This window comes from Protopterus annectens, chromosome 16.part0, assembly GCF_019279795.1.
Source record: "Protopterus annectens isolate FY-2018-M chromosome 16.part0, PAN1.0, whole genome shotgun sequence".
In the NCBI taxonomy this organism is placed as follows: Eukaryota; Metazoa; Chordata; order Ceratodontiformes; family Protopteridae; genus Protopterus; species Protopterus annectens.
This window is the reverse complement of record NC_056750.1, coordinates 419,256,978-419,283,784: the sequence shown is the minus strand read 5'-3', so window position 1 is coordinate 419,283,784 and position 26,807 is coordinate 419,256,978. Positions and strand designations below refer to the sequence as shown.

Here is a 26,807-nt window from a genome sequence, read left to right as displayed (position 1 = left end):
CGTGGCCGAGGAAGAGGACAATACAGAGGTCCTTACAGGGGACGACAATGGCAGCCAGCAAACCAAAGAAGTGACACAGGGGTCTCCCCTGCCCCACAGGCACAATCTCAATGACTTTCCTCTACGTCCGCTGACCAAGGAGCAAATAGAAGCTCCCTTGGGCGGAAAATTATCTCTGTTTTCAGACAATTGGCACAGATTGACAAAGGACAAATGGATTTTGGACATTATAGATCAAGGTTACAGGTTCCATTTTCATACCTTACCAAGAAAAGAAGGCATGCCAAACCTACCACAAAACCAGAGGGCAGAGGCTATCAAGCAAATTTCTCTGCTTGCTCAGATCAAAGCAATAGAAAGAGTTCCACAACAAGAACAAGGCCAGGGGTTTTACTCAAGACTGTTCCTTGTTCCAAGAAAAGAAACTCAATGGAGACCAGTACTGGATTTGTCCGCATTAAACACTTTTCTCATAGTACCAAAGTTCAAAATGCTGACTCTACAGCAACTCCTTCCCATGCTGGGCAAGGGGTCTTGGCGGATTACTCTGGACCTCAAGGAGGCATACCTGCATGTCCCTATCAGACACAGCTGCAGAAGATACCTCAGATTTCTTGCAGGGCCAGAGCATTATCAATTCTCAGCATTGCCATTTGGCTTATCTACTGCGCCCAGAGTATTCACAAAATGCCTGGCTTCAGTAATTGCTCATTGCAGGCTCCAGGGGATCCAAATTTACCCGTACCTGGACGACTGCCTCATACAAGCGGACGGCAAATTGATGTTGACAAAAAACTTGAACTATAGGTTCATAGGTTCATAGGTTCATACTAGGCTATCTGCCCAAGGGCATTTACAAGCCTAGCCCATAGTTTTGTGGCTTACGCCACCCCTTTAGTATGGGGAACTATACCCATTATTTTGCTGTGCCTCTGTTGAGCAGTGACACTGAGGTAATCCCTGGGGTATATCTGCGATCTCCCATCCATTGGTCAAGATTTCTCTTGAACAAGGCCAGCGAGGTGCTCTGCCTCACATATACCGGGATTTTATTCCACAGCATAGGGAGTCTTTGGGTGATGAATCTATCCCTCCAGCACGTCCTATTTATAGCCGTGTCGAACTGTATGTCATACAATTACTTCAGGCTCTGGAATACACAGTCAACTTCCAAAAGTCAAGACTTCAACCATCCCAGCAAATAACCTTCTTAGGAGCCAATCTAGACACAGCCTCTCAAATGGCTTACCTGACAGAAGACAAGCAAGAGAAGTTAACTCATTATTTCAAAGGTTTGGCAAAACTCACCCAGATGACTGCAAGGAGATTCCTACAGGCCCTGGGTTACATGGCATCCTGCATTCTCCTGGTTCCATTAGCAAGACTACACATGAGAAAGCTTCAATGGTACCTAAAAAGCCTATGGTCTCAGCACAGCAACAACTTAGAGGCAACCATACCGCTCATTCCATGCCTACAAAAGGAATTCCTATAGTGGGCCTCGGTAAGCCAGGCAAACACAGGTATGTCATTCAAAAAACCTCAGATAACACAGACCATGACCACAGACGCCTCAGACCTTGGATGGGGGGCGCACATGGAAGGCAGATGTATACAAGGACAATGGTCTCCAAAGGAAACACATCTGCATATAAGCCAAAAGGAAATGCTGGCAGTAATGCATGCCATCGAGGCCTTTCGACAACAACTTCAGCAAGGCCATTTATTGATACGGACAGACAACACCACTGTGATGTGGTATATAAACAAGCAAGGGGCACCCATTCTTACCCCCTTTGCAGACTGACAATGAATCTTTGGGAAAAATCACTGAGCCTAAACATACAGTTACAATCCCAGTTTGTTCCAGGCAAAGACAATGTGCTGGCGGACAGCCTAAGCAGGAATTTCATAGATCCACACGAGTGGAGGTTACATCCGAAGATCTTCACACAACTCACCTCGACATGGGGCAGGCCAGAAGTAGACCTATTTGCCTCTCACCTCAACCATCGTCTACAAAAATTCTATTCAAGGACATACCATCCACAAGCTTGGAAAATAGATGCTCTTTCATTCAACTGGAACTTCCTAAAAATCTATGCATTCCCACCTCTGCCACTGATGACCACAGTATTACTAAAGATCAAAGCAGAGAGACCCAAGGGAGGGGATCCTAATAGCTCCAGACTGGCCAAGACAACACTGGTACCCACTACTACGGAGCATATGTCACAACAAGAAGTGGGCCCTTCCACAATGGACCCTACTTTTGACTCAACACAACTTCAAAACAGTGCATCCAAACCTTCAGACACTGCAGCTAACAGCCTGGGAGATCCCATGAATAACCTCAATCTATCTCTCTCCAAGGAAGTTCAGCGGATATTAACAGAAGCTCGAAGACCATCCACCAGAAAGGTTTACTTAGCAAAATGGAAGAGATTCAGCATTTGGAATACCAGCAAGGGACATGATGCATCATTATTGAACATCCCACTCATCCTGGAATACTTGGCAGATATGCTACAGAATGGACTCTCATATTCTTCCATAAAGATACATGCTTCAGCTATTTCAGCTAGATATAATACCGATCCGCCTGTGTTTTCACATCCTTTGCTAAGGCAATTCCTCAGGGGAATCAAGAACATTAAGCCACCAAGAAAGGCTCCAGTGCCAGCTTGGGACCTCAACTTTGTCCTAGAAAAACTGACTCTACCTCCATTTGAGCCAGCAGCTTCAGTGGACTTACAATTTCTCTCATGGAAGACAGCTTTCCTGTTGGCAATTACCTCAGCAAGAAGGGTTTCGGAACTACAGGCCCTAATGGCAATACCATCGTTCATAATCTTTCACAGAGACAGGGTCTCCTTAAGAACCAACCCTACTTTTATGCCAAAGGTGGTATCTAGGGTTTCTTTAAATCAAGCTATTCATCTGCCTGCTTTCTTCCCCAATCCTGAGAACAAAGGGGAAAGACTGTTACATACCTTGGACATTCACAGACAACTTCGCTACTACCTGGACAGAACCAAGACCAGTAGGAAGTCTGATCAACTTTTGTAGCTTACGCCCCTGGAGTACAAGGAAAAGCAATTTCAAAACAGACTATTTCAAAATGGATTGGACATTGCATCAGATTTTGTTATTCCTTCCATGGGAAGAATGTTCCAGCCAATGTCAGACCACACTCCACCAGAGCTACAGCCACCTCTACAGCATTCTTAAGAGGGGTGCCTACAAAGGACATTCTAGAAGCTGCTACATGGAGCTCCGTGCATACATTCTCCAAACACTACAATCTCCCTCTATACTCCAGATCCAGAGCAGGTTTTGCTTCGGCAGTCCTGCAGGGTTTGATTGCCACACCATCTCTTTCCTAGAGCATTCCTCCTCCCCCAGCTAAGCTATGGTATTCTACCCATATGTTATGACTGCAGTTGCATTCTTGAAGGACATAGTACAGTTTTGTACCTACCATAAATGTAGATGTCCGATAGATATGCAACTGCAGTCGGATTTTCCCTCCCTCCATACCCCTCTATGCCTTGGATCCACTCCTATCCCTGTTTCTCTTAGCTGGGGATATCTGTTTTGGTGTATCTGTTTATTGCTTACTTATTTGTCTGGAATCCTGTTTTTGTCTTCCAATTTGATTACAGCCTTCCTTGGAGGGCACCTGGCATCTGGGGCAAGAAACACTGAAGAAAATGGCGTCGGCTGATGCTTATATACTCCAGCCGCTCTGACGTCGGAGAGAAATGCGACATCAGCCGACGTCGGACCCAGACTTTGGAATCCGGCCGACCGAGGGCTGCCTGAGGCAGGACAACCTATATGTTATGACTGCAGTTGCATATCTATCGGACATCTACATTTATGGTAGGTACAAAACTGTACTTTCCTGTTGCTTCCAATTTCAAGACATATTTTTTTAGATTTGTCGGGCCTGGCTTACATTATCGGTTTTCTGCATTACTCTTTGGGCTATCTACTGCACCTTGAATGTTTACAAAGTGTCTGGCCCCAGAGGTTGCCTGTTGCAGAGCCCTTGGCATCCACATTTTTCCTTATTTAGACGACTTGCTAATATGTACATACAGGTGTTTGGAGAACCTAGACAAGGTCACGTCCTTCCTTTCCCACCTGGACTTCAAACTGAAACTTCAAAAGTCCTTCCTCACACCCTGGCAATGAATTGTTTTCCTGGGGTGTTGGATAGATACAGAGAAAGGATGGACATCCTGCCAGAAGTCAAAGTTCTTTGCTTTCAGGGCATTTTCTTGGATTTCTCTCTTGTAGAAGTGGCCTGAGCAAGAGACTTCCAAAAACTTCTAGGCCACTTGGCCTTGGCAATACACATAGTACCACTAGCCAGACTACACATGAGAAAAATTCTTAGGTTCTATTGTTGGACTCAACACTTTCATCCCTTGTATTTCCAGATACCGGTACATGGATTTGTGAAACAGGAACTGCATTGATATAGGGATCAACTCTCTCTGAATCCAGGACTCTCTGTCTTCAGAACCTGGTCCAGTCCAGACTATCCAGATGGATTCTTCAGATTTTGTGTGGAGAGTAGTGTCCATGGGAGTTCCAAGTGCAAAGCTTGTGGGGTTCTCAGGACACATCAGAGCACATAAATTTAAAATAGATGTTGGCAGTGACTCATGCCTTAAAAGTTCTTCACACCACTTAGGGACTCAGAATCCTCTTCTAGTGGTCACAGGCAACACTACTGTGATGTGGTACCTGAACAAGTGGGGGGGGTACAAGGTCATACCCTCTTTGTCAGTTGGTAATTATGACTTGGGGGCTAGCTCTACAGCATTCTGTGACGCTTCAGGCCTTGTACATTCTGTCAGAGTAAAACACAGTGCCAGACAGACTGAGCAGATGTTGGACACACCCTCACAAGTGGAAACTCCATGTAGAGATCTTCCAGTAATTGATCCATATGTGAGGAATACCTCAAGTAGATTTGTTCATCTTCTTTCAGAGTAAACAGCTTGAAAAATTCTGTTCAAGAAATCCTTGTTTCCATGCTTGGAAGATAGATGCTGTGTCATTGCCATGGTCAGGAGTGGTCCAGTATGTATTTCCACCTTTTCCAGTGCTTCCCAAGGTACTTCTAAATATTCAGAAAGAATTACCAAAGATGATTTGGTAACCCCATTTTGACTCAGACAAAGTTGGTTCTCCCTTTTAATTGAATTGGCCAAGGGCAAGTAACCACAAGCTTTCTCAAAGACTGGATCTGCTCACACCGTATCAGGGAAGAATGGTATACCCCAACTTAGATTGCAACAGACAGGCTTAATTTCATTTGATACCTTTTAGGCACTTGTTCAGTGAGGATGTGCTGCAGGTATTTAAGAAGGCAAGAAAACCTGCAACTAAAAAAATTATTTTTACAACGGGAAGAGGTTTTTAAGGTGGTGCCTGGCCAATAACATAGGTCATACAATGTTTATGTGAGTTACTTAGAGATGGTTTGTCATATGCTTTTGTCAAAGTGCAGCTTGGGCCATCTCACTTTGTCTGCCTATGGATCCCATTCTTTTGTTTCTTTTTTGTGGTCCAATATTTTGTGAAAGGAGTGTTGCACATGAGAGCCTCTTGAAAGCCATTTCTTCCTCCCTAGGACTTCAACTCTGTTCTTGAAGAACTGACCTTACCTCCTCTTGAACCTGTTGGTTAGGCTGATTTATGGTTCATCACTTGGAAGACAGTTTTACTTATTGCTCTGACATCTGCATGGTGAGTCTCTGTGATGCAAGTTCTCATGGTGGGCCAGCTCTGTTTTTTTCACAAGTATGTGGTTGTGTTACATATTAATCCATCACTCATGCCTAAGCTTGTTTCTGAATGTACCTTGAATGAAGTCATCAGTCTCACAGTGTTCTATCCTGATCCAAAAAACAAGAGAGGAAAGAGTCTACATATATTGGATGTGCAGAGGCAGCTCAGGTAATACCTTGACAGATCAAAACCCTTTAGGAATAATGAACAGCTGTTTGTCTCCTATACTGGGGCAAAGAAATGTCAACCTGTTTCTAAGCAAGTTGTTGCATGACAGTTATTTTCTGTTTTTGTCTTGTATTACTTCCACCACAGTAAACCTCTTCTAGGCAAGATTAAGGCCTTATCCTGTTCGAAGACTTATTGGAAAGGGGTGGACTCTAGAAGCATTCTACAGACAACAGCCTGGTCCTCTGTTCATATCTTCACAAAGCACTATTAACAGGATTCCTTTTCAAGGTTCAGAGCAGGCTTTGCTAGGACCATTCTTTAGGGGCTCCTGGATCCTTATCCTTCCACTTTCCAGGTAGAGTAAGCCATGGGAATTTACCCAAAATGCCACTGAGGCAGTGGGACTGAAGAAAATAGTACAGCTGTGCAAGTACTACTTACCTGTAACAGTAGAGGTTTGAATTCCTCACTTCCTCAGAGGCAGCATCCACCATCCCCCATATTGTGCATAGTTGAGGTGGGTTTCAACCTCCTTGATTTGTTTGTTGTCAGATTGTTTTTTATGTGATTTTGTGATTGGATGTGAATTTACTCTTGCTAGATATTTTTGGCTTCAGGTAGTTTCCTTTTTTGTGGAATAGAAAAAGTCTGAACACTCACTTCCTGTGACAGGTGAAGGCTTACCTCTCAGGATATTGTCATCCAGTCAGCTGTCCCAGCAAGAGAGTGGGAGGGGAATCTGTTCATTTGAAAGCAGTGAAAGCTGGCCAGTTGTTTGTTACCTTGGCAAATGATCCAAAATACCACTGAAGCAGTGAGGAATTTGAACATATACTGTTAAAGGTAAGTAGGGCTTCCAGAATTGTACTGTATGCAACATCAGTTAGATTATTGCAGGAATTAAAAATGTTCATTGAACTGAATGGGCTTATCAGGAAAAAGAAAGCTCCACCTATAAGTGAGGCCAGTTACTGCAGGCAGTGTTTGTAGAGAAGCTAGACCACCTGCATTACTATTTTCTGTATACAGGTGGAGCTGTAATGAAGGCTTTGGGAGCTGGGGAGGGAAATGCCTGTGACCCTACATGTGTATAGTTCAGTGTAGTGAGCCATCCCACAATATCTTGTGTGGATGGCTCTTTTTTGATTTAATTACTGGTGGATTAGTGGATCTGCAGCCTGGCTCTTGTCTTGGATAAGGAGAATGCAGGTATGATGACCATGCCACCGTAAAGGTAGAGCTGCTGTGCTGGACAGCTTCATGGTCATGTAGCTCCACCTGTATGTCAGACCTGGCTCCATAGAGGCAAAATTAAGTCTAACATACAGATGGACCTGCTGTGCCAGAGAAAACTGGTTTGGACTCAGTTGCCCCGCTAAGTCTTTGGGTAAATTTGGGCTGTGTTCAGAAAAGGTAATGAAATTCAGTAACAGAATTTTATCAAATCTAAGTATATGTTCCTGGCATAGCAAGACTCCTTTCCGTTCAGTACCTTAGGGTAAGGAAGTACTAATGTACAAAACCAAACTTGCTCATAGGTTCATAGGTTCATACTAGGCTATCTGCCCTAGGGCATTTATAAGCCTAGCCAGAGTATGTTTGGCTTTCGCCACCCATTTTAAATTAATTTTGCTATGCCCTTTTTCGAGGTTAGTATACTGTGCCTCTGTCTAACAGTGACACAGAAGTGATACCCGGGGTAAACCTATGACCTCCCATCCACTCATCAAGATTCCTCTTGAAGAGAGTCAATGAGGGACTCTGCCTAACCTGGACTGGGATTTTATTCCATAGTGAAGGGAGCCTCTGGGTTATGAATCTGTCCCTCCAGCATGTCCTATTTATTTCAGTGCTGAGGTTCAAGTCTCGAGCGTAGCTCGATGGGATTTGGATTTTTTGAGGTGCAGCATGTCCCTTAATTCCGGGTTGGACATGGCCTTATACGTGAGGCACAGGTCACCTCTGAGCAGGCAGTATGCCACTGAGTAGAGCTGGAGTTTCTTTAACCGGGCAGCATATGGCATCTGTTTGAGCCCTTTGATCCTCTTGGTGAGGTACTTTTGGGGTCTTTCCAGTTGCTGCAGGTGTTTGGTAAGGTACATCCCAAAAGGGGCATTGTACTCGATTATGGGCCTGATGAGGGATGAGTAAAGAGGCATGATGACCTCCCCTAATCTAGATGTGAATCCCTTCATGATTAGGTGGGCTATATAAAATGTTTTTCTAACCACTTTGGCCACGTGGTTGTCAAATGAGAGATTGTTATCAACTTGGGTCCCCAGGTCCCTAATGACTTCTTCTGTACTTAATGGATTACCACCTATGTGGTCATTTGTGGGCACTTTGTTTTGCCAAAGGGGATGACTATACACTTTTGGCTTAGCTTGAGGCCATGGCTCTGGCACCAGTTGTCTGTTTCTATGAGGCCCTTTTGGAGGATGCTTGTGTCGGCTGGAGAGTCGATTATGGTGCCCAGTTTGCAGTCATCTGCGAACTTGGTCAGCCACAGTCCTTCCGTGTTGGCCTGTACCTCCGAGAAATATATACCAAACAAGAGAGGTCCCAGGACTGAGCCTTGTGGGACGCCACTTGTAACTGGTTTGGAGTCTGACATGGCTCCAGCAATTCTAACCATGTGGGTTCTGTCCTTGAGCCAGTTTGCAACCCATCTAGTGACATAGGGGTTTATATTTAAGCTGGTGAGCTTATCTATAATGCCTGAGTGGGGTATTGTATCGAAGGCTTTTGCGAGGTCCAGGTAGGCTGTGTGGACCACCTTCCCTTCGTCAGTGGCCTTGGTGACTGTTTCAAAGAAGTCAACCAGGTTTAAGAGGCAGGATCTGCCCTTAACAAAGCCAAACTGGGTAGGATCCAGTGTCTGTAGGTCCCCAATATCTTTATTTATGAGGTCCATGATGATCCTTTCCATAGCTTTGCAGACCAAGCTAGTCAGGCTTATGGGGCGATAGTTTCCAGGATCCGTTGAGGCACCACCTTTGTGGAGAGGGACCACTGTTGCTGTACGCCACTCTTTGGGTACATATCCTGTAGTAAGGCTGAAACTGAACAGTAGTTTTATGTTTGGGTTTAGCTCTTCTTGGAGTTCATGTAGGACGCAGCCTGGGACACCGTCTGGTCCCATTGATGCTGTGTTTTTTGCTTTGGAGAGGGTGGCTCCCACCTGAGCATCTGAGATGTCGGGGGGGCAGCACTCTGCTGGGATAGATATTTGCCCTTTTGGTGGGGAGGGGGGAGAGAAGTTTGCGCTGAACCTGTCAGCTAGGATGTTGGCAATGTCTGTGGGATCAGTGTATTTTTTGTCATTTTGGACTAATTCTGAGCATATCTGGGAATTCCCATCCAGGTTCCTAACATAACTAAAGAAAGCCTTGTGATTTTCTTTAGTGTCCTGTGCAATTTTTCTCTCGAAGCTGCCCTTTGACGATTTTATGAGTGCCCTTAGTTTTTTGCTAATACTGATCAGAGATGCCTTCCCTTTTTGGGATTTTGCTCTATCATGTAGTAGCTTCCTCCTTCTGTTGTATAGTTTGTTTATGGCTGGGGTCCACCAGACAGGTCGTCTGCCTTTGGAGGATTGGGTCTTGGTTTTATTTGGGATTGCATGATCCATGCATTCCTGAAGGTGTTCATAGAATGCATTTATAAAGGATTCTGCGGTCTGGGCCATATTTTCCACAGGCCCTGGGGCTTTGAAGGTTTCCACCTCGGTTTTGAGGAGTGTGAAATTTGCTTTAGAGAAGTTTTTCACTGTGGTTTTCTGGGCAGGGGGTGGGGCCGGGATGTGAATATCCAGTGAGATCAGTTTATGGTCTGATCTTACCAGTGAGGGATACACTTTTGGTCTGGAGCATAGAGTCCCCATGTTGGTGGTGATCAGGTCCAGTATGTTTTCCCCTCTTGTGGGAGTGGTAACAAGTTGTTCCATAGCATTTGAGTTTATGAATTCTAGGAACCTTTGGGCAAGGGTGTTGGAGCTAGAGTAATGCTCCCAATCTATGTTTGGGTAGTTAAAGTCGCCCAATATAATGGTGTTCGGAGAGACCTTCATATTTTCCAGTGTTCTCAGGAAGGCCGAGTGGGGTTCCTGGGTTTGGGAGGGTGGTCTGTAGCAGGCTATAAGCTGGAAGGCAGTTTTACCCACTGTTAGTTGCACATGGATAGTCTCTGATGCTTCGAGCTTTGCCACCAACCTGGAGGTGTGGGTATCTTTGATGAATATCGATACTCCCCCTCCTTTTGTGGTTCGGTCCAAGTTTTGGGGCCGAAAAGCATGGTATGAGGTATAACCTGGTAGTGCTGGGGTGCTCTCGGGAGTCCTGAACCAGGTTTCTGTTACTGCACAGATATCGATGTTCTCCATGCTAAGGAGAGTTTCGAGTGCGTGCATCTTGAGGTTTAGACTTCTAGCGTTGAGTAGCATTACTCTTAGTTTCTTATCCCTTGTGATACCTATGGAGGTGGGTTTGTCTTTTGAGCCTTGCGTAAAAAAGGCACTATGGGGGTAGCAAGAGCCTTTGCCAATATCCGAAACCCAGGGGTTACAGGTGCAAGCCATCCCTAGCAAAGCATCGTGGTTTGTCGTGCATATCATCCCAAGCTGACAGGCATTGGATCCCCTTTGAATGACACCAATACTTAAGCCAGTTGTTGAAATTGATCATCTTGTCTTCATATTGTGGCATCATTCTTGGTGAGGGTAAGATGCTACTCAGGGTGAGGGTCATACCAGCCTGGGCTACATGCTCAGAGAGCTCCTCTATGTCTCTTTTCATGTAGTCCAGGGAGGTACGTCTCAGGTCATTCACACCAGCATGGACAATGACTGAGTCATATTTGTACTTGCCTTGGAGTGACCTGAGTGCTTGTGTTATGTGGCGGATCCTAGCGCCAGACAGGCTGCTCACCGTGACCTTCTCTTTGTTCAGCCTGGTGAGCGGGACGTCAGTGTGCCTGACGATAGAGTCACCTATTACAAGTGTATCAGGTGTGTTGTTTAGCCTTAAGGGCTGTGACTGTTCGTCACACTGGCTTTGTGAGATATGTGTTGCACGTGTTTTGTTTTGGGGTAGCAGTTGCTTGGGTGTCTGCTTTGGAGGTCTCTGCTGCTTAGGTAGATCTTTATTTAGAGCCTCCGAGTATGTTTTTGTGTGATTATGTGTTTGGTTTGCTGTCGTGGTAGGTCTATGTGAGACTGGAATTGTAGTGAGTGTGGTTTCCTTCTCCTCCTGGCTGGTTATGCCAGTACTGAGTTGAGAGAGCTTAGCCTCCAGTTTGGCTATATGGTTGCATCTCTCGCATGTGTTGGAATTTGTTGGGAGGAGGAGAGGGTTGTCTGTGTACATGAGGCAGTTGTAACATTGCCTCAAGTTTCCCATATTCACCAGCTGGACCGGAGAGGAGATTGACAACTGACCTTTGGACATGCTAGAATAATATTGGGAATTCCTTTATAATTGAAAACAAGGGCCAATGGGGAGCGAGGGTGTAGTGCTTTTAATTTTTAGTGCTGACTTATAATTGCTTTAGTGAGGAAGTGCCAGGTAACAAGTGCAATGTGTTACAGGTAACTTAAATGCAAAAACGACAAACAGTAACTTTCTTTCAAGCGAAGCAAGGAAATAAGTACAGTAAGCAATGCAGATATCACTAGGGATCCACAGAAGCGCTGAGAAGCCGCGTTTTAGGTGGAATTAGCGTTCCAGGGAAATAACAAGCATACAAAGAAAGCTAGATTCAGCAGGCCTGGATCTAGCCTATGCTACAGCAAACAAAGTGTACCAATTTCAGTAAGATACAGTTCAAATATTCAGGCACTATAAACTTCTAACCAGAAATTCCCAGCTCAGAAGGGCAGAGTCCAGCCTCTCCTCCCACAAGAGTGCAGACCACGAACCTTCTTAATGTAAAATAACTGGCCTGAAGCCCAAGTGCTTAAACCAGAGCTAATACACTTTAAGAATAACAGACACTGAGCTCTCAATCAGCAGTTCCCAACTTAGAAGGATGAAAGCTACCTGTCCTGCCACCACAGTGCATGCCACAAACCTTCCTAATGTAGAACAACTGGTCTGAAGCCCAAGTGCTTAATCCAAAAGACTTAGAATGATAGCTACACTTTAACCAAGTTACTACCAAGCAGTAATAAATACAACTGAATACTTTAAATAATGCCTGAATTAGTGCTCAAGTTATACAAACAAAGCTAGATTCAGCAGGCCTGGATCTAGTCTATGCTACAGCAAACAAGGTGTACCAATTTCAGTAAGAAGAAATTCAGATATGCATGCACTGTAAGCCTTCAACCAGAAATTTCCAGCTCATAAGGGCAGAGTCCAGCCTCTCCTCCCACAAGAGTGCAGACCACGAAACCCTCTTAATGTAAAATAACTGGCCTGAAAGCCCAAGTGCTTAAACCAGAATTAATATACTTTTAGAATAACAGACACTGAGCCCTCAATCAGCAGTTCCCAACTTAGAGGGATGTAAGCTACCTGTTCTGCCACTACAGTGCAGACCACAAACCCTCTCAATGTAAAACAACTGGTCTGAAGCCCAAGTGTTTAAACTAAAAGGCTTAGAATGAGTTACACCAAGCAGTAATAAATACAATTGAGAACGTTTAAGATGACGCAAAAGCAAAATAAAGTAGGAAGAAACACAAGTACAGTAAAAGCAGAATTTTTTTTTTTTTTTTTTTTTTTTTTTTTTTTAAGAAAAGTAGCAAAAGCAGTAGTAAATACAATTCTCATGCCGTGCAAGCTGGCACACTTGAATAAGTAGCAATATTAGTCCACACACAGTTTGAAAAAATGTAATTAAATTAAAAAGGACTAAAAGCAAGTGCAGAAAGGGTCACTAGAGACTACCTATCCCGCAACCTTAGAAACCTTGATGATACTGCACTCCCTGTCCATGCCCCTCTAACTAGACTCCAGTGTACAAGCCACTGCTTCTGTGCAGCAGGTCCCAAAATATGGGGATCTCTACCAAACCCATTTAAATCCTCTTAATCTTAATTCCATTCTCAACTGAAAATTCACCTCCAGAAAATGGCAAAATCTAATATATATCAAGTCACATAACCTAATCAAACCATAAACCCTCACTTTCTGACACATACCCTACTTTATCCCCTCCCTACTTAACATTCAAGTCATACTGATGAGCTTTTAATGTACTTCATAACGCAATGTATTATAAGCAGACTCAGCAATTTCTATTATCCTCTGTTGAATTACGTATTAATGTATCTATAACTGTATGTAACAGTGCAAAAAATGTTTTGTAAGCACATTCACCTGTCTCTATGACTCTGCAAAAGTTGCATATATGTGTTTGTATCTCAGTTACTGTATATGTATTCCTGTATAATCACAATCATTGTATAAATTGAACTTCTTTCAGTATATCGCTGTAATTATGAAACATCTGTATAGTGTTTCCTCATTACGTCATCACATAGTGCCACCATATATCACAGGCTGTAAGTATAAAGTAAAAAACACATATGCTAGAACCAGAAAGTCCATGTTACATGATCAGAGCATAATTACTGCAAAAAAGAAATGGTAAAACATAACTTTTATATTGATCTTTAAGGATCATTTATGTCGTAGGGTAGAAGATTATTTTATAAGATATGAAATGTTTCCTCTTTCCAAATCATGGATTTTTATGCCAGTAAATGTTTGCATTCTAATACGAAGAAAACTTGACACGTCTTTGCAAACTATTAACATGTTAAGATCTGTGAAATTATTTACATATTAATAATCTTGTATCGTAGGCAGATCCTGTGATGGTACTAAATGATGAGAATAGCATCATGATCACATCCAACAGGCTGATTGAAGGAGGAGTCCCACAGCTGGAACAGGGAATGATCGTTGGGCAGTTGGCTTTGGCAGATGCTTTAATCATTGGAAACTGTGCAAATCAGGTAAAGATTGTGGTTACTTACACTGTAAACTGTACATGTTTGTTTAGTCACTTTTTGACAACTAGATGAATACTCTAAACTAAAAATACCCCAAGTAGACAGTTTGTGTGCATATATGTAATTCTACAACAAAAGACTAAATGCCACTCGATTGAAAACCAAATTGCTGAAATTAATTGTAATTGAAAGGCACAAGAGCCCCCCCCCATGCACACCATTGTGCCGCATCACTCCTTGCAATTTATATTATCAGTGTAGGCTAACACAACCTCATTGAAAGAGAGAAATAGTTTTTTTTTTTTTTTTTTTTTTTTTTTTTTTTTTTTTGCAGAAAATCCATATCTTCCTTGGCTGGTGGGTTGTGTGACCTAGGACTGAGAATACATTAGTTGGAAGGTGTGAGGGCACAACTGCTATACTTGGGTGTTGTACCAGTTCGTAAAATGCCTATCCTGCTGAAACTTGCTTTCATTCATTTTGTTTTTAGTCAAACCCCATTCGTTATTCGCACACATGCGCGCACGCCCGTGTGTGTGTGTGTGTATGTGTATATATATATATATATATATACTTTTTTTTTTTTTTTTTTTTTACATTTGTTAACTGAGAGAGTCCGACTAGACGCAGGTCCATTTTCAGCAGAGGCCCGGGGAGAAAAGCTCCAAGTTAGTTAATTTACAAGTTAGTTAAATCATTTGGTACAGATGTAATAAGCATTAATAGAGGTTAATGTCAAAGTTACAAGTTGTCAGTGTGATTCTGTGCAGCAAATAGTCATACACAGTTAAATATCACATAATAGATAGGTCACATAAAAATGATTGCTAGATTCTTAGTCTACACAATAGGTCATAAGTAGGCAGTCATACAAAAAGTAATATTTTTTTTTCCCTAGTAGGGAGAGCATCAAAAGAGCAGGTGTTTGCTAGGAAAAAGTTCTAGAGTTGGTTGTTTAATTGTTAGGATACATTTTGAGAGATGTATAGTCTTAGATTAGGAGGTTACTGTTGATTAGGATTCAGTTTTGTAAGGAAGAATTCTTCATTCATATGGCCCAGAAGAGGTTAATTCTACAAGGAACTTTACAGTGCTTTGTAGGATTAAATATATATTGGTGGAGATTTTAATGATTTGCCATGGTCTGGATTAACCTGGGAAGTAGCATGAGCATAGCCAATTGTTAGAGTAGTGTTTTTTTAGAAGGTGCTTAAATTGTTTTGGAAAGGTCGTGGCGGTTATGTGATTTGGAAATGTATTCCAGGCCTGGGCTATTGTGCAGGCAAATAGGGATTTACCTGCTTCATTTTTGTGTCTGATTACTTTTATTAGATTTTGGTTGCTAGATCTTAGTTCTCTAGTGGTTCTGTAAGGCTCAATAATGCTCTGAAGGGCTGGAATTTTATATGGTAGGTGGTAGAGCTTATGTGCTGTTGAGATTTGATTTAGTAGTAATACATGAGGTAGCTCTAGCCAATTGAGCTGTTTTAGGGATATACAATGATGGGACCTATGTGTGGTTTCAGTGGCAAATTTGGCAATCTTGCAACAAGATTCCATTTTGTTTAGGTCTTTTTTGGCTCAGATTGGTTAGTATGGAGGAGGCATATAGTAGGATGGATAGCAGGTGGGTTCTAGCAGTAGTAGTTTTAGTATGTGTGTTCATGAATTGTTTGTTTCTATAGGGTAGGCCTAATTTCTTGTTCACTTTTTTGATGGTTTGTGATATATGGGTATCAAATTTTAGTTGGTGATCGATTTCTACACCTAGTAGTTTTGTGTGAGGAGTTGGTGTGATTTGAATATTACTTTTAGAGTTTATAGTTGATGTTTATTTTGAGGGATGGGATCTTCCGGGATTGAACATAATCAGTTTAGTTTTGTTGGGATTGAGAATAAGTTTGATATTGGCAAACCGTGTTTCAGCTAGAGTGAAGTTTGATTGGGTATGGGTTTGTAGTTCTTTAATGTTTGAGGCGGCACATATAATGGTGGTATCGTCTGCGTATTGCACTACTGAGGCAGTGGGTAGGGCTGAAGCGATCTCATTAGTGAAAAGAGAGAATAGTAGAGGGCCTAGGATAGATCCTTGAGGGACTCCTATGGAAACTGGCAGTAGGGTGAACAATTTGTCTTGCCATAGTACTGCTTGATGTCAGTCTGATAAGTAACTGTGAAACCAACTTATTGTGGCGGAGCAAAGGTTAAGATTAGACAAGGTTTGGAGAAGCATATTATGGTTCACCATGTCAAAGGCCTTTGATAGGTCTAAGAAGATGGAAGATACAAATAAGCCTTTGTTCCTATGCTGGTTAACTGTGTTGGTATAGGAGAGGAGAGCAGTAGTGGTGCTGTAGGAGGGTCTAAAGCTATGTTGGGTTTTGGATAGTAGATTGTTTTTTTGGAGGTAATGTATTAGTTGGGAATGGACAACTCTTTCCAGTATTTTGGATAGAGGGGATAGGATAGCAATTGGGTGGTAATTGGTCACTTCTAGGGAAGAACTGCCTTTATGAAGTGGAATAATATGTGAAGTTTTCCATAAGGTGGGTACTTTATGTTCAGCTAGAGATCTGTTTATGAGGATAGATACAGGATAGGATATGGCCTCTGCAGATATTTGAAGGAAATCTGCAGGTAATTTGTCAGTGGCCAGGGTAGTTGGTTTAAGTCGCTGAAGCAGTTTTGAGATTGTCTTGGTTGGGACTGGTTGTAGGGAGAGGGTAGTAGTGGTCTGTGTTTCCTTATTGTGGAGTGGGGTGAATAGTTGTGTTGGAGTGTTTGTGTTTGGTTGGGCGTTTGCTAGTTTTAGTATGGTTTCTGTGAAGAAGTAGTTGAATTGTGTGAGGATATTGGTATCATTATTTGGGAGCACAGGGGTTTGGGTGGAGGCTTTTCCTGGGTATAGTATTTTATTTATGCTGGACCAGAATTTTTGTGGATAATGTGCATATTTGTTTTGAGTGTTTATATAGTAGTTAGTTTTGTCAGCTTTAATCTGTCTTTTAGCTTTATTATGAAGTTCTAGGTAATTTTGCCTTAGTTTAGGGGATTTATCTTTTTGAAACAGTATCCAGCTTTTATCCGTTTCTTTCATTGTGTTTTTAGCTTCCTTTATGAGCCATGGGGCATGGTTGTTTTTTATCCTTATTGTTCTAGAGGGTGCATGGTAGTTTAAGATATCTAGAAAGGTGTTATTAAAATATTGGACAGCATCGTCGAGGGGTAGTTGTTTAAGGGGGGGTCCAGTTGCAGCATTGTAGTGATCTACTAAAGTCATTGGCCTTGAAGTTCTTTTTGTTGCGTATCATTCTAAGGATGGGCTGGTAGATGTGTTGGTTAGATCTATTCCTAATTAGATAGGTTGGCTGGGGATCACTTAGACTGTCCGGGAGACACCCTGACTGTTGTACAAGGGAGGGATGGGATAACAGAATCCAGTCTAAGATGGATTGACATTTAGTTGCTTTGTCAATTCTGGTGGGGTTGGATATTATTTGGGTGAATCTGTGGAGGTTGATGTGGGTAGTAGGGTTGTGGTTGAGCCAGTCTATGTTAAAGTCCCCTAGTACTATAGTTTCATGGGGAAGGGAGTTTGAGGTCCAGTTAAGTAGGTTTTCTGTTGTTTTGATGTTACTGCCTGGAGGGAGGTAGGCTCATGCAATTACTATTTGTTTGTGAGAGTTTAGTTTGAGTTTTGCCAGGATCAGTTCTATATCCTTAACTTCCTGGATATCACAGTCAAACTGTTCCAGGGTGAGATGGTTTTGAAATAAGATAGCTACCCCTCCACCTTTCTTCTCTACCCTATCCTTTCTTATTGTAGCCTGGGGCTATGATTTCATTATTTCTATGTTCAGGTTTAAGCCAGGTTTCTGTTAATACAACTATGTCTGGTTTATATAAGGCTAGTAGGGCATGAAGGTCCTGGATTTTGTTTAGTATACTTCTTATATTTATGTTTAGGAAAAGGAGGGATGAGGTGGGTCTGTTGTAGATAGGGTTAACTGAGCTTGGGTTAGTGGTAATAGTGTGAGTGGGTCCGGGGTTGGGGTGTATGTCACCACAGCAGGTCAGTGTAAGTAGGAGGTGTAGATAGAGTTTAGTTAATTTGTGCAGTATTTTGTTTTGTTTGTGGTGAGTGGGTTAGGTTTTGGTGTTAGTTTGTTATGACCATATGTGAGTGTCTTACAGGTATTAATATCGGTTGGTGTGATTGTAAAACATTTTAAGTGATTGTGGTAAGGTATGGTTGTAGTCTGCCATGGAGATGGATTGTTGACTTGTAGTTGGCAGTGGTAGGAAGAGAGGATGGAGAGAAGGAGTAAGGTAAGAATAATGGTTGGATAGAGTAGTGTATATATATATATATATATATATATATATATATATATATGCGCATATATACAGAAGTGGCAAACTTCACGACACCCATGCAAATGAACAATAGAGGTACAACTGTTTAATCCTACACAAATGCACTTTGTAAGCACTTACACAAGTGCATGGATCATGCTATCCCTAACAGAACCAAGACGCTATCCTCCAAAAAAAGGAACCCAATCTGGTGGTCCCCTGCCATAAACAAACTCTACAACAGAAGAAAGAAACTGTTGCAAAAAAGAGTAAAATCCCATGATTGGAGGAACTCCCTGGTCAGCCTCAGTAAGAAGCTGAGATCCCTCATAAAATCCTCCAAAGCTAGTTACGAAAACAAAATCGCCACTGATTCTAAAGACTACCACAAATCATTCCATAGCTATGTCAAGAATCTCAATGGCAACACTCAGATCTGCTCTGAGTTACAGCACAATGGCACTAAATATACAGAACCAACTGATATTGCCAACGTCCTGGCATATAGGTTCAGTGCTAACTTTACCCCCCTCTCACCCCCTAAAGGGCCCATCTCTATACTGGAAGAATGCAAAGTTCCTGTAATCACAGCTGCACAGGTAAAAGCCACACTCTCCAAAGCCAAGAACACAGCATCCATGGGACCTGACAATATCACAGGCTGCGTTCTACACAAACTACAGAACGAACTGGCACCCCACCTAAGTACCATGTTCAGTCATAGCCTCACCTCAGGCTTTGTGCCCATTGAATGGCGCACAGCAACAGTTATCCCACTCCAGAAAGGGGGTCACCATGGACATCGGAAGCTACTGCCCCATTAGCCTGACGAGCCTGGTCTGCAAGGCCATGGAATGTATCATCATGGAACTTATAAACAAAGACATTGGCAATCTCCAAACTCTGGACCCCACCCAGTTTGGGTTTGTAAAAGGCAGATCATGTCTCCTAAACCTGATAGACTTCTTTGAAGCAGTCACCAAAGCCGTAGACGAGGGTAAGGTGGTTCACACAGCCTATCTAGATCTCGCCAAGGCTTTCGACACCATCCTCCACTCTGGACTTATAGATAAACTCACTAAACTAGGTATAAATCCCTATGTCACAAGATGGGTTGCCAACTGGCTCACTGACTGAACCCACACTGTGAAAGTAGCAGACTCCAAACCTGACTTCAGATCAGTGACAAGTGGAGTGCCACAGGGTTCAGTCCTGGATCCTCTTCTGTTTGCGATCTACTTCTCTGAAGTACAGGCTAATACAGAAGTTCTTTGGCTAACGAATTTTGCAGATGACTGCAAACTAGGAGCCATAATCGAAACTCCTAGCGATGTGGACATCCTACAAAAGGGCCTCACTGAGACAGATGCCTGGTGTCAAAGCCATGGCCTCAAGCTCAGTGTCAAAAAGTGCATTGTCATCCCCTTAGATAAAAACTCTGTACCCAGGAACTACCACATAGGCAGTAGTCTACTTAACACCGAAAGTATGATGAGACCTTGGGACACAGGTGGACAGTAGTCTCTCCTTTGATAATCACATCGCCACAGTAGTCAAGAAATCCTTCTGCGTGGCACACCTCATCACAAAAGGTTTCTCATCCAGAAAAAGAGAGGTCATTGTTCCCCTCTACTCATCACTCATTAGACCCATTATAGAGTACAACGCCCCTTTTGGTATGTACCTCACAAGACATCTACAACAACTAGAAAGACCACAGAAATACCTCACAAAGAGGATTACTGGCCTCAAATAGATGACCTATGCAGACCGTTTCAAAAAACTCCAGCTTTACTCCGTTGCATATCGCCTACTCAGAGGCAATCTTTGCCTAACATACAAAGCTATGTCAAACCCAGAGCTGTTGGACATGCTCCACTTAAAGAAATCCCAATCCCTCTAAGCTACACGCTCTAGGGACCTAAACCTTATCACCACAATAAACAGAACATGCTGGAGGGAGAGATTCCTGTCCCAGAGACTTCCCATACTCTGGCACAAACTACTTATCTATATCAAACAAAGCTCCTCATTAGCACTGTTCAAGAAAAATCTTGATGACTGGATGGGAAATGGGAAATTCACCCCAGGGATCACTTCTTTGGCTCTGCTGGACAGGGGCACAGGATTCTTGGGTGGAGAAAGCCAGGGTACCTTTTTGGCTAGGCTTATATAGGCTATATATATATATATATATATATATATATATATATATATATATATATATACACACACACACACACATGGGAACACTTCACAGTGCCGAAATCCTGAAAGATTGAATTTCATATGACTGAGAGACCATATGATGAAACTTTTGGAATCCCGACATTGTCAGTGGAGGTCTGCATACAGCACGGAATGGGAGATTTCCCTTTTCCTCGCTGTAGTGTGATTTCAGAGTTGGAATATTTAAGTAGCAGGGGTGTTGGGGGTGCAGGGGGGCTTGCTCCCCTTCAGAAACATTTACATTTTTTTTTTGTATTTGTTTCGGAATTTCGATGTTCTAAAACATCTGTCATATAGTCTCAATCTTATGAAATTCGATGTTTCGGAATTTCGATATTCTGAAGTGAATCCATATATATATATATATATATATATATATATATATATAAGTGTGTGTGTGTGTTTATTTATAGTGTTTTGTATATATATATATATATATATATATATATATATATATATATATAGATAGATAGATATATATATGTATGTGTGTGTGTCTCTATACTGCATGTTTGTACATATATGGTTTTACTTAACTTTGTCAATTGTACTTTTTAACTAATGTGTTTTTTGAACGATGACAGTTGTGTTCAGTTATCATAAATGTCAAAGCTGGGTACATAGAATTTTTCTGTGTTGTGTGACGAGTACCTTGTGAGAAAGTGTGTTTTTTGTATATTTAGTGACAAGGCTTTTGGACATATTGAACATTTCAGCAAATGGGGCGAGATGGTATGTGCAAGTGTTTGTGGGTTAGAGTTAGAGTAAGGGCTGGGGAGGTAGATAAAGTATTGTTGTGTACATATGTTTTTGAGAGAGAGAGAAAGAGTGTGTGTGTGTGTATATGTGTTTGCGTGTGTGTCTTGTTTAGTGGTGCTGTTGGGGAAGGTCTTTTTCTTCTGGTAATCTGTACAGTTGGGGTTAGGGTATGGTTAATGTTAGCACACATGAGTACTATGGGACAGGAAGACTCTTGAAGAAAGACTTGTCTGCGTAGCTGTTGTGAAGCTGATCCAAGTATTGTGTATCTAATGGCAGATAAAGGCAGAAAATTTCTGTTTTTACCACTATTCTGCTTGATGTGAACTCTAGGTTGCTAGACCGATATATGAGAAAGTTCATGCATCTAACACTCTACTTGTGAAGTCCCTCAACTTTTAGTCTGACAGACATCATAAACTGCCAGATAACCATCCTTAAACATATGATTGAAAATGTAGATGTTCATCATTCTCACTGCCTGAGTGGCTTATAGGTTGTGTGCCCACTTAAACTCACATTGGCAGCTTTCCAGAGTTCAGAATACCATCCTTTGACTTTCTGTGATAGGGGATTGTTTAAGCCCCTTCCATTTGGGGAAACCTTACACCGTCACGAAAAGTAATTTATTCAGTCTTTTACTGCCAGCTGTAAGGCGTACATAGTTAAATCTCCTCAGCAGTCTGCATCGGTGGATTACAGCTTCCAGATTCAGATATGATCCTTTTGGGAACTTCCATTCCTCTTTATTATATACTTTTGATTTTTATCTATTCTATTTAACACACACACACACAAATAAATATATATATATATATATATATATATATATATATATATATATATATATATATATATATTTTTTTTTTTCAGTTTATAATCTCAAAATACTGAAAGGTCGAATTTCAGTATCTCGAGACCATAAAGTCGAATCTTCAAAATAGCGAAAGTGCATAATCGCGAATCCGACTAAGTCAAATTCACGGTTATGGCTTTACGTTACATGACATATAGTGTATTGTGTGGATAGTGTCCGGTGTAGTTTGTGGATTTAGGTGGAATTTAAGTTAAGTGAGTGTTTTGTAAGGGTTTTGGGTAGGTATTTGAGGGTATGTGAGTGTGTTTGTAAGTTGTACGTGTGGGTTGCAGTAGGCAGGTAAAAGTATGAGTGTTTAAGTGTTGGATGTGGTGGTGTTTGCATATGTGTGATTTGTGTGTGTGTGCGCGCGCGAGAGGGACTGTAGAATGTCTGGGTGTGAGTTTACTGTCTTTTTCTGTTTGTGCGATCTCAGAGTTAGTGTATATAAGGAGGGGGTTGTGGGGGGCTCAGGGGAGTTTGCCCCCCCTGCTTATATATATAGTGTAGGTTTGTAGATGTGTGGTGCTATGTTTGTGTGTGTGTGTGTGTGTGTGTGTGTGTGTGTGTTTTTTTTGTAGTGTGGGTATTGTGGTGTATGTGTGGTGTGGTGTATGGTGTGTTTTCGCGATTTGAATTTTCTCTGTTTTGGGCTGTCAGTGTTTTGTTGATTTGACTTTATGGTCTCGAGATACTGAAATTCGACCTTTCAGATTTCGAGATTATAAAGTGAATCCATGTACACACACACACACACACACACACACACACATATATACATTCACAAACATGTACATACTTTTTTCCATCCATCCACAACCCCTTTCTCCCATTTTTGCGCATGGGGTCTGAGTGTCACTTCTACAGTGATAATTATCAATAATCAAACTTTACACCGCTGGGTGGCTAGCCCTGCCAAGGAATATATGTATTTATTTGTGTTAACTTTTTATTTTGACATTCTTGGTCTTTACTACTGTTGTTAATTTTCCTGAGAATTCTAACTTACTGTTGTGTTTATATGCTTAACACTACTTTTAAGCAGTTATAGTGTTTTTCTAAAGTGCTCTATGACTTGTACAAGGGAAACTGAAGTTCTGTGAACACTAGGCATTTTGTTTCTATTGTTTTTCTACTTAATTTGGAAAGCTCTGACAAGAAAATGTTGCATTTTTTCATGTCTTTTTTCATTTATTGATTTAACACTGATGTAGCTGTTTTTTATTGTCAAATTATGATTTTACTGCAAATTACTCTGGATTTTTCTGTGGAGATTGTTTTGTTTCTTATTTATGCTGTTTAAAATGTTTCTATTTGATTTAAAGGCATATGTGTGATTTTTTGTCATTATTTTGACAAGTTAATTTGACTGTGTTGTTTATTGCAATGCGCAAATTTTAGAACAAGGCTTAGCACAATGTTTTTGCTATATTTTATGCAGTTTAGCCCTGTTTGCTGTCTGGGGACATAGTTTTATTTTCTTTAGTATATATCTTCATAAGCTATTTTTGGTCCAACAGCAGTGACACAGTATGCTGAAGGTCTTGGGTTTGAGTCCCAAATGAGAGCTAATATTATCCTTTCACTTCTGTGACTTTACTTTTCCTAAGGAGCAGAAAGGCTGTGATGCATCTTCCTTTCGGTTCTCTAACACCTTAAGTGGAAATTTCTCACCTTTTGTTAGTCTTATGGAGTAGTATAATGCAGATAAGTGGTCGAGGAGTGAATAGTTTGCATATATAAAAAATGCAGTAAAATGTCTGTCATATTTCAGGGCTTAACCCAGACATCATTGTTTTGTTTGCCAGTATCTTGAAGTAGTTTCACAATCTGTTAAGTTGTTCATAGGTAGTTCTAAGTTTATGGCTTAAGTGACTATGAGGAAATTTAGTCAAGTAACCCAGATGTCAGTTGACCTAGACAAAGAGACTGTTTCCACATACCCCAGGAGTGTATTTGTAGCTTCCTATCCACTTGTTGAGCCTAGATTTAAAATTAGCTGTGGTATTGCTTGTTTGATATTTGGGGAGAGTCTATTCAAGAAAAAGGAATTATGCTATGACAAGTGTTTTTGGCACCTGGTGGTGTTAATTTGACACTAGTGGCTTAGTCTTTTATGGAGGTATTGGTTTTCTCACTGGTTTTCTGGAGGTGTAGGAGAACGAAATGTGTGTGTGTGTGTGTGTGTCTCTTCTTTCATGGCATAAAAATAAGGCTGAAATCATCGTATAATACTGTATATGAAACAGAATCTTGTGATAGTGATTTTGTTCTTTCAGGGTAGCTTACTGCTGCTAGACCTGTAATTATCTTTGTGAGAAATCCTGTGGCCTTTCAAGTTGTTCAAGATGTTGAGAAAGTTTGTCATGTGGAACATTTATTCAGTAATAGTCCTGGAGAAGAATGTTTGTAGCAGAACAGTGATTTCCTTGCACCTGGAATAGATATCCTGGTGGTAATGTGCCTGCTAGATAGAATGATTTGTCTAACTATATTTGAGATACAGATTTGAAAAGAAAGCTGACTGTTAACAAACATACCCAGATCTCTAATGACTGGACTTCATTTGAGGTAATACTTTTTATATGGTAAAGAACAAGGCTGTTTGATTTTCTAAAATAACTACTCTGTATTTTGTTACTGAGGGTGAGCCTATGGTCATTGCACAAGAAAACAAGTAGAACTAGTTCCTAGCTCTCACTGAAAGGTGGGTTTTTATTCCATAATCTTTGTGATCCTAAGCATACAGTATTTATGCAAACCTATACTGAGTCTGTCAGATCTGAACAGGTTTGTCCATAGTTAGAATTTTAATAGTCATGGATCAAGAATCTAGAATAGTTCACATCATGGCCTGAATGAAAATATTTTGTAGCCAGTGCAAAAAAGACTGATGCTGTGTCAGCTGATACTTCTGGCAGACAAATTTGGAGGATGAGAAATAAGTATTGCCATTGAAGAGAAACTTTAACGTGTTAAGTCCTTCGTGACTTGCAGAAATTCAATTAAAAACTTAATAGTGCTCTTGAATAATGGGGGTGCATGCACCTCCATGGGGTATGTACCCATTAGCTATTATGATCATTTCAAAGTTTTCTCCATTAACACTGCTTATGTTTGCCTTCCATGCATGTAATTTGCAATGTGTTCCTGTGCAGGATTTTGTTGAACAAGCTCATTAAAACTTTGAAACTATGACCTAATGCAGTAATGGATAGAGCCATAAATTTGCCTTAACATCCCTCCTTTAACTCCATTTGTCACTTTCTTTTGACAATTGACTACAGAATGACTTTACTGATTTTTACAGTAAGTGTATGAAAGTTGTATAGTAGGTGATTAAATACTTTCGCACAGTCGTCTTGCTTTGTATTGCACGATTGTTCAAATATTTTTGCTTTGCCAAGAATTTGCTTTGTATTTTCCCCTTTAGTTATTGCAGACATGTAATGTAATTTGTATTTAGATTTCTGTTTGTGTTTTGGATGAATATGGTCTACTCTGGATCATTCTACCATCCTGATAATCAAACAGTAAGTAAATGTGTTAAACTAAAATGTTAACCATTCTGTCCTTGATCTCTCTTCTGCCTTTGTGGAAATTTTAGTCCATCACTTCGACAGAAAGAAATTCGATTTAAGATACCGTGATGACTGGTAGAGAAGGGGTGAAGGCTGCCAGCCTAGTCAAATATAATTTGATACATAATTCTATCATTTGTAAATATAAATGTAAAATACAGGCTTGTTTCTTAAATGAAAGAAAACACTGTAAAATGTTGAATTTCAAGGTTGTAGCAACATTGCCATCTGCTGTAAGGAAAACTAAGCCAAACATTTCACATCTGTTTTTTTTGAAGTTAAAATTATGTCTTGTATACCCTTTGATCTAGAGAGTGGTGCCGAAGAGGCTAGCTGAACACATTCTTTCTATTGTTTTAACTTAAGGAGTAATTACTCTGGTGTACATATGAAATGTCTCTTATTGTTGTAGTTTCCTGAGCAGGTGTTAGATTGTTACATAATGTAGCCTGTTGGCCTGGGAAGTACATACTAAGTGTCAAAATGATGTAATGTGTATACTGGAAAACCTAAGTGTCAAAATGATGTAATCTGGGAGGGCCCAGCAGGAATGTTAGTGATTTTAAACTATTGCTGAGAGAGAGATTGTAAGCATTTTGATCTGATTAACTCAGCACTACCTTGCTGTATGAAAGTAAGTTACTTTAGAAGTATGTTTTCTTGTAGAAATAGTTAGGACTATAAAGATTAGACTTAATTATTTTTCTGTTATATCAGAACATTCCTACTGTATTGTTTTAAGTTTCTGTGTGATTTCTGAACTCTTGAGTAGCATTGTATTGTAGTTGTATTGTCTTGTGTTTTAATTATTTATTATTAAATATTTTAAAACTTTTTACCCGTGGCTGGTTTATGTAGAGATAAGGTAAGCTCTTGAGTACATTGCATATTTATACAGTTTATTGTACAAAGCCACTCTAATAAGCCTTAGACTGATTAATCACACTTACCAATTGGATAATAATATTGCACAGTAATAATTGGACACCCTTTTAAGGGCCTTTGTGTAGCTGATGAGTATTAGCTGGTCGTGGCAGTAATTACTACCATATAGTCTGGGTAAAGGGGCACAGCTGGAAAATCTGTGTCA

At 41.0% G+C, this 26,807-nt stretch overlaps 1 protein-coding gene across 8 annotated transcripts in view; it reads left to right on the top strand.

The window, feature by feature from the left end:
* Nucleotides 1-26,807, top strand: part of SCAI (suppressor of cancer cell invasion) — a 2,763,600-nt gene that overhangs the window by 1,694,042 nt on the left and 1,042,751 nt on the right. For all 8 annotated transcript variants that reach the window (XM_044058030.1, XM_044058027.1, XM_044058025.1 and 5 more), the window contains one exon: nt 13,787-13,939. In XM_044058030.1, the coding sequence (XP_043913965.1) occupies nt 13,787-13,939 (153 nt within the window). The remainder of the gene's footprint in view (nt 1-13,786; nt 13,940-26,807) is intronic.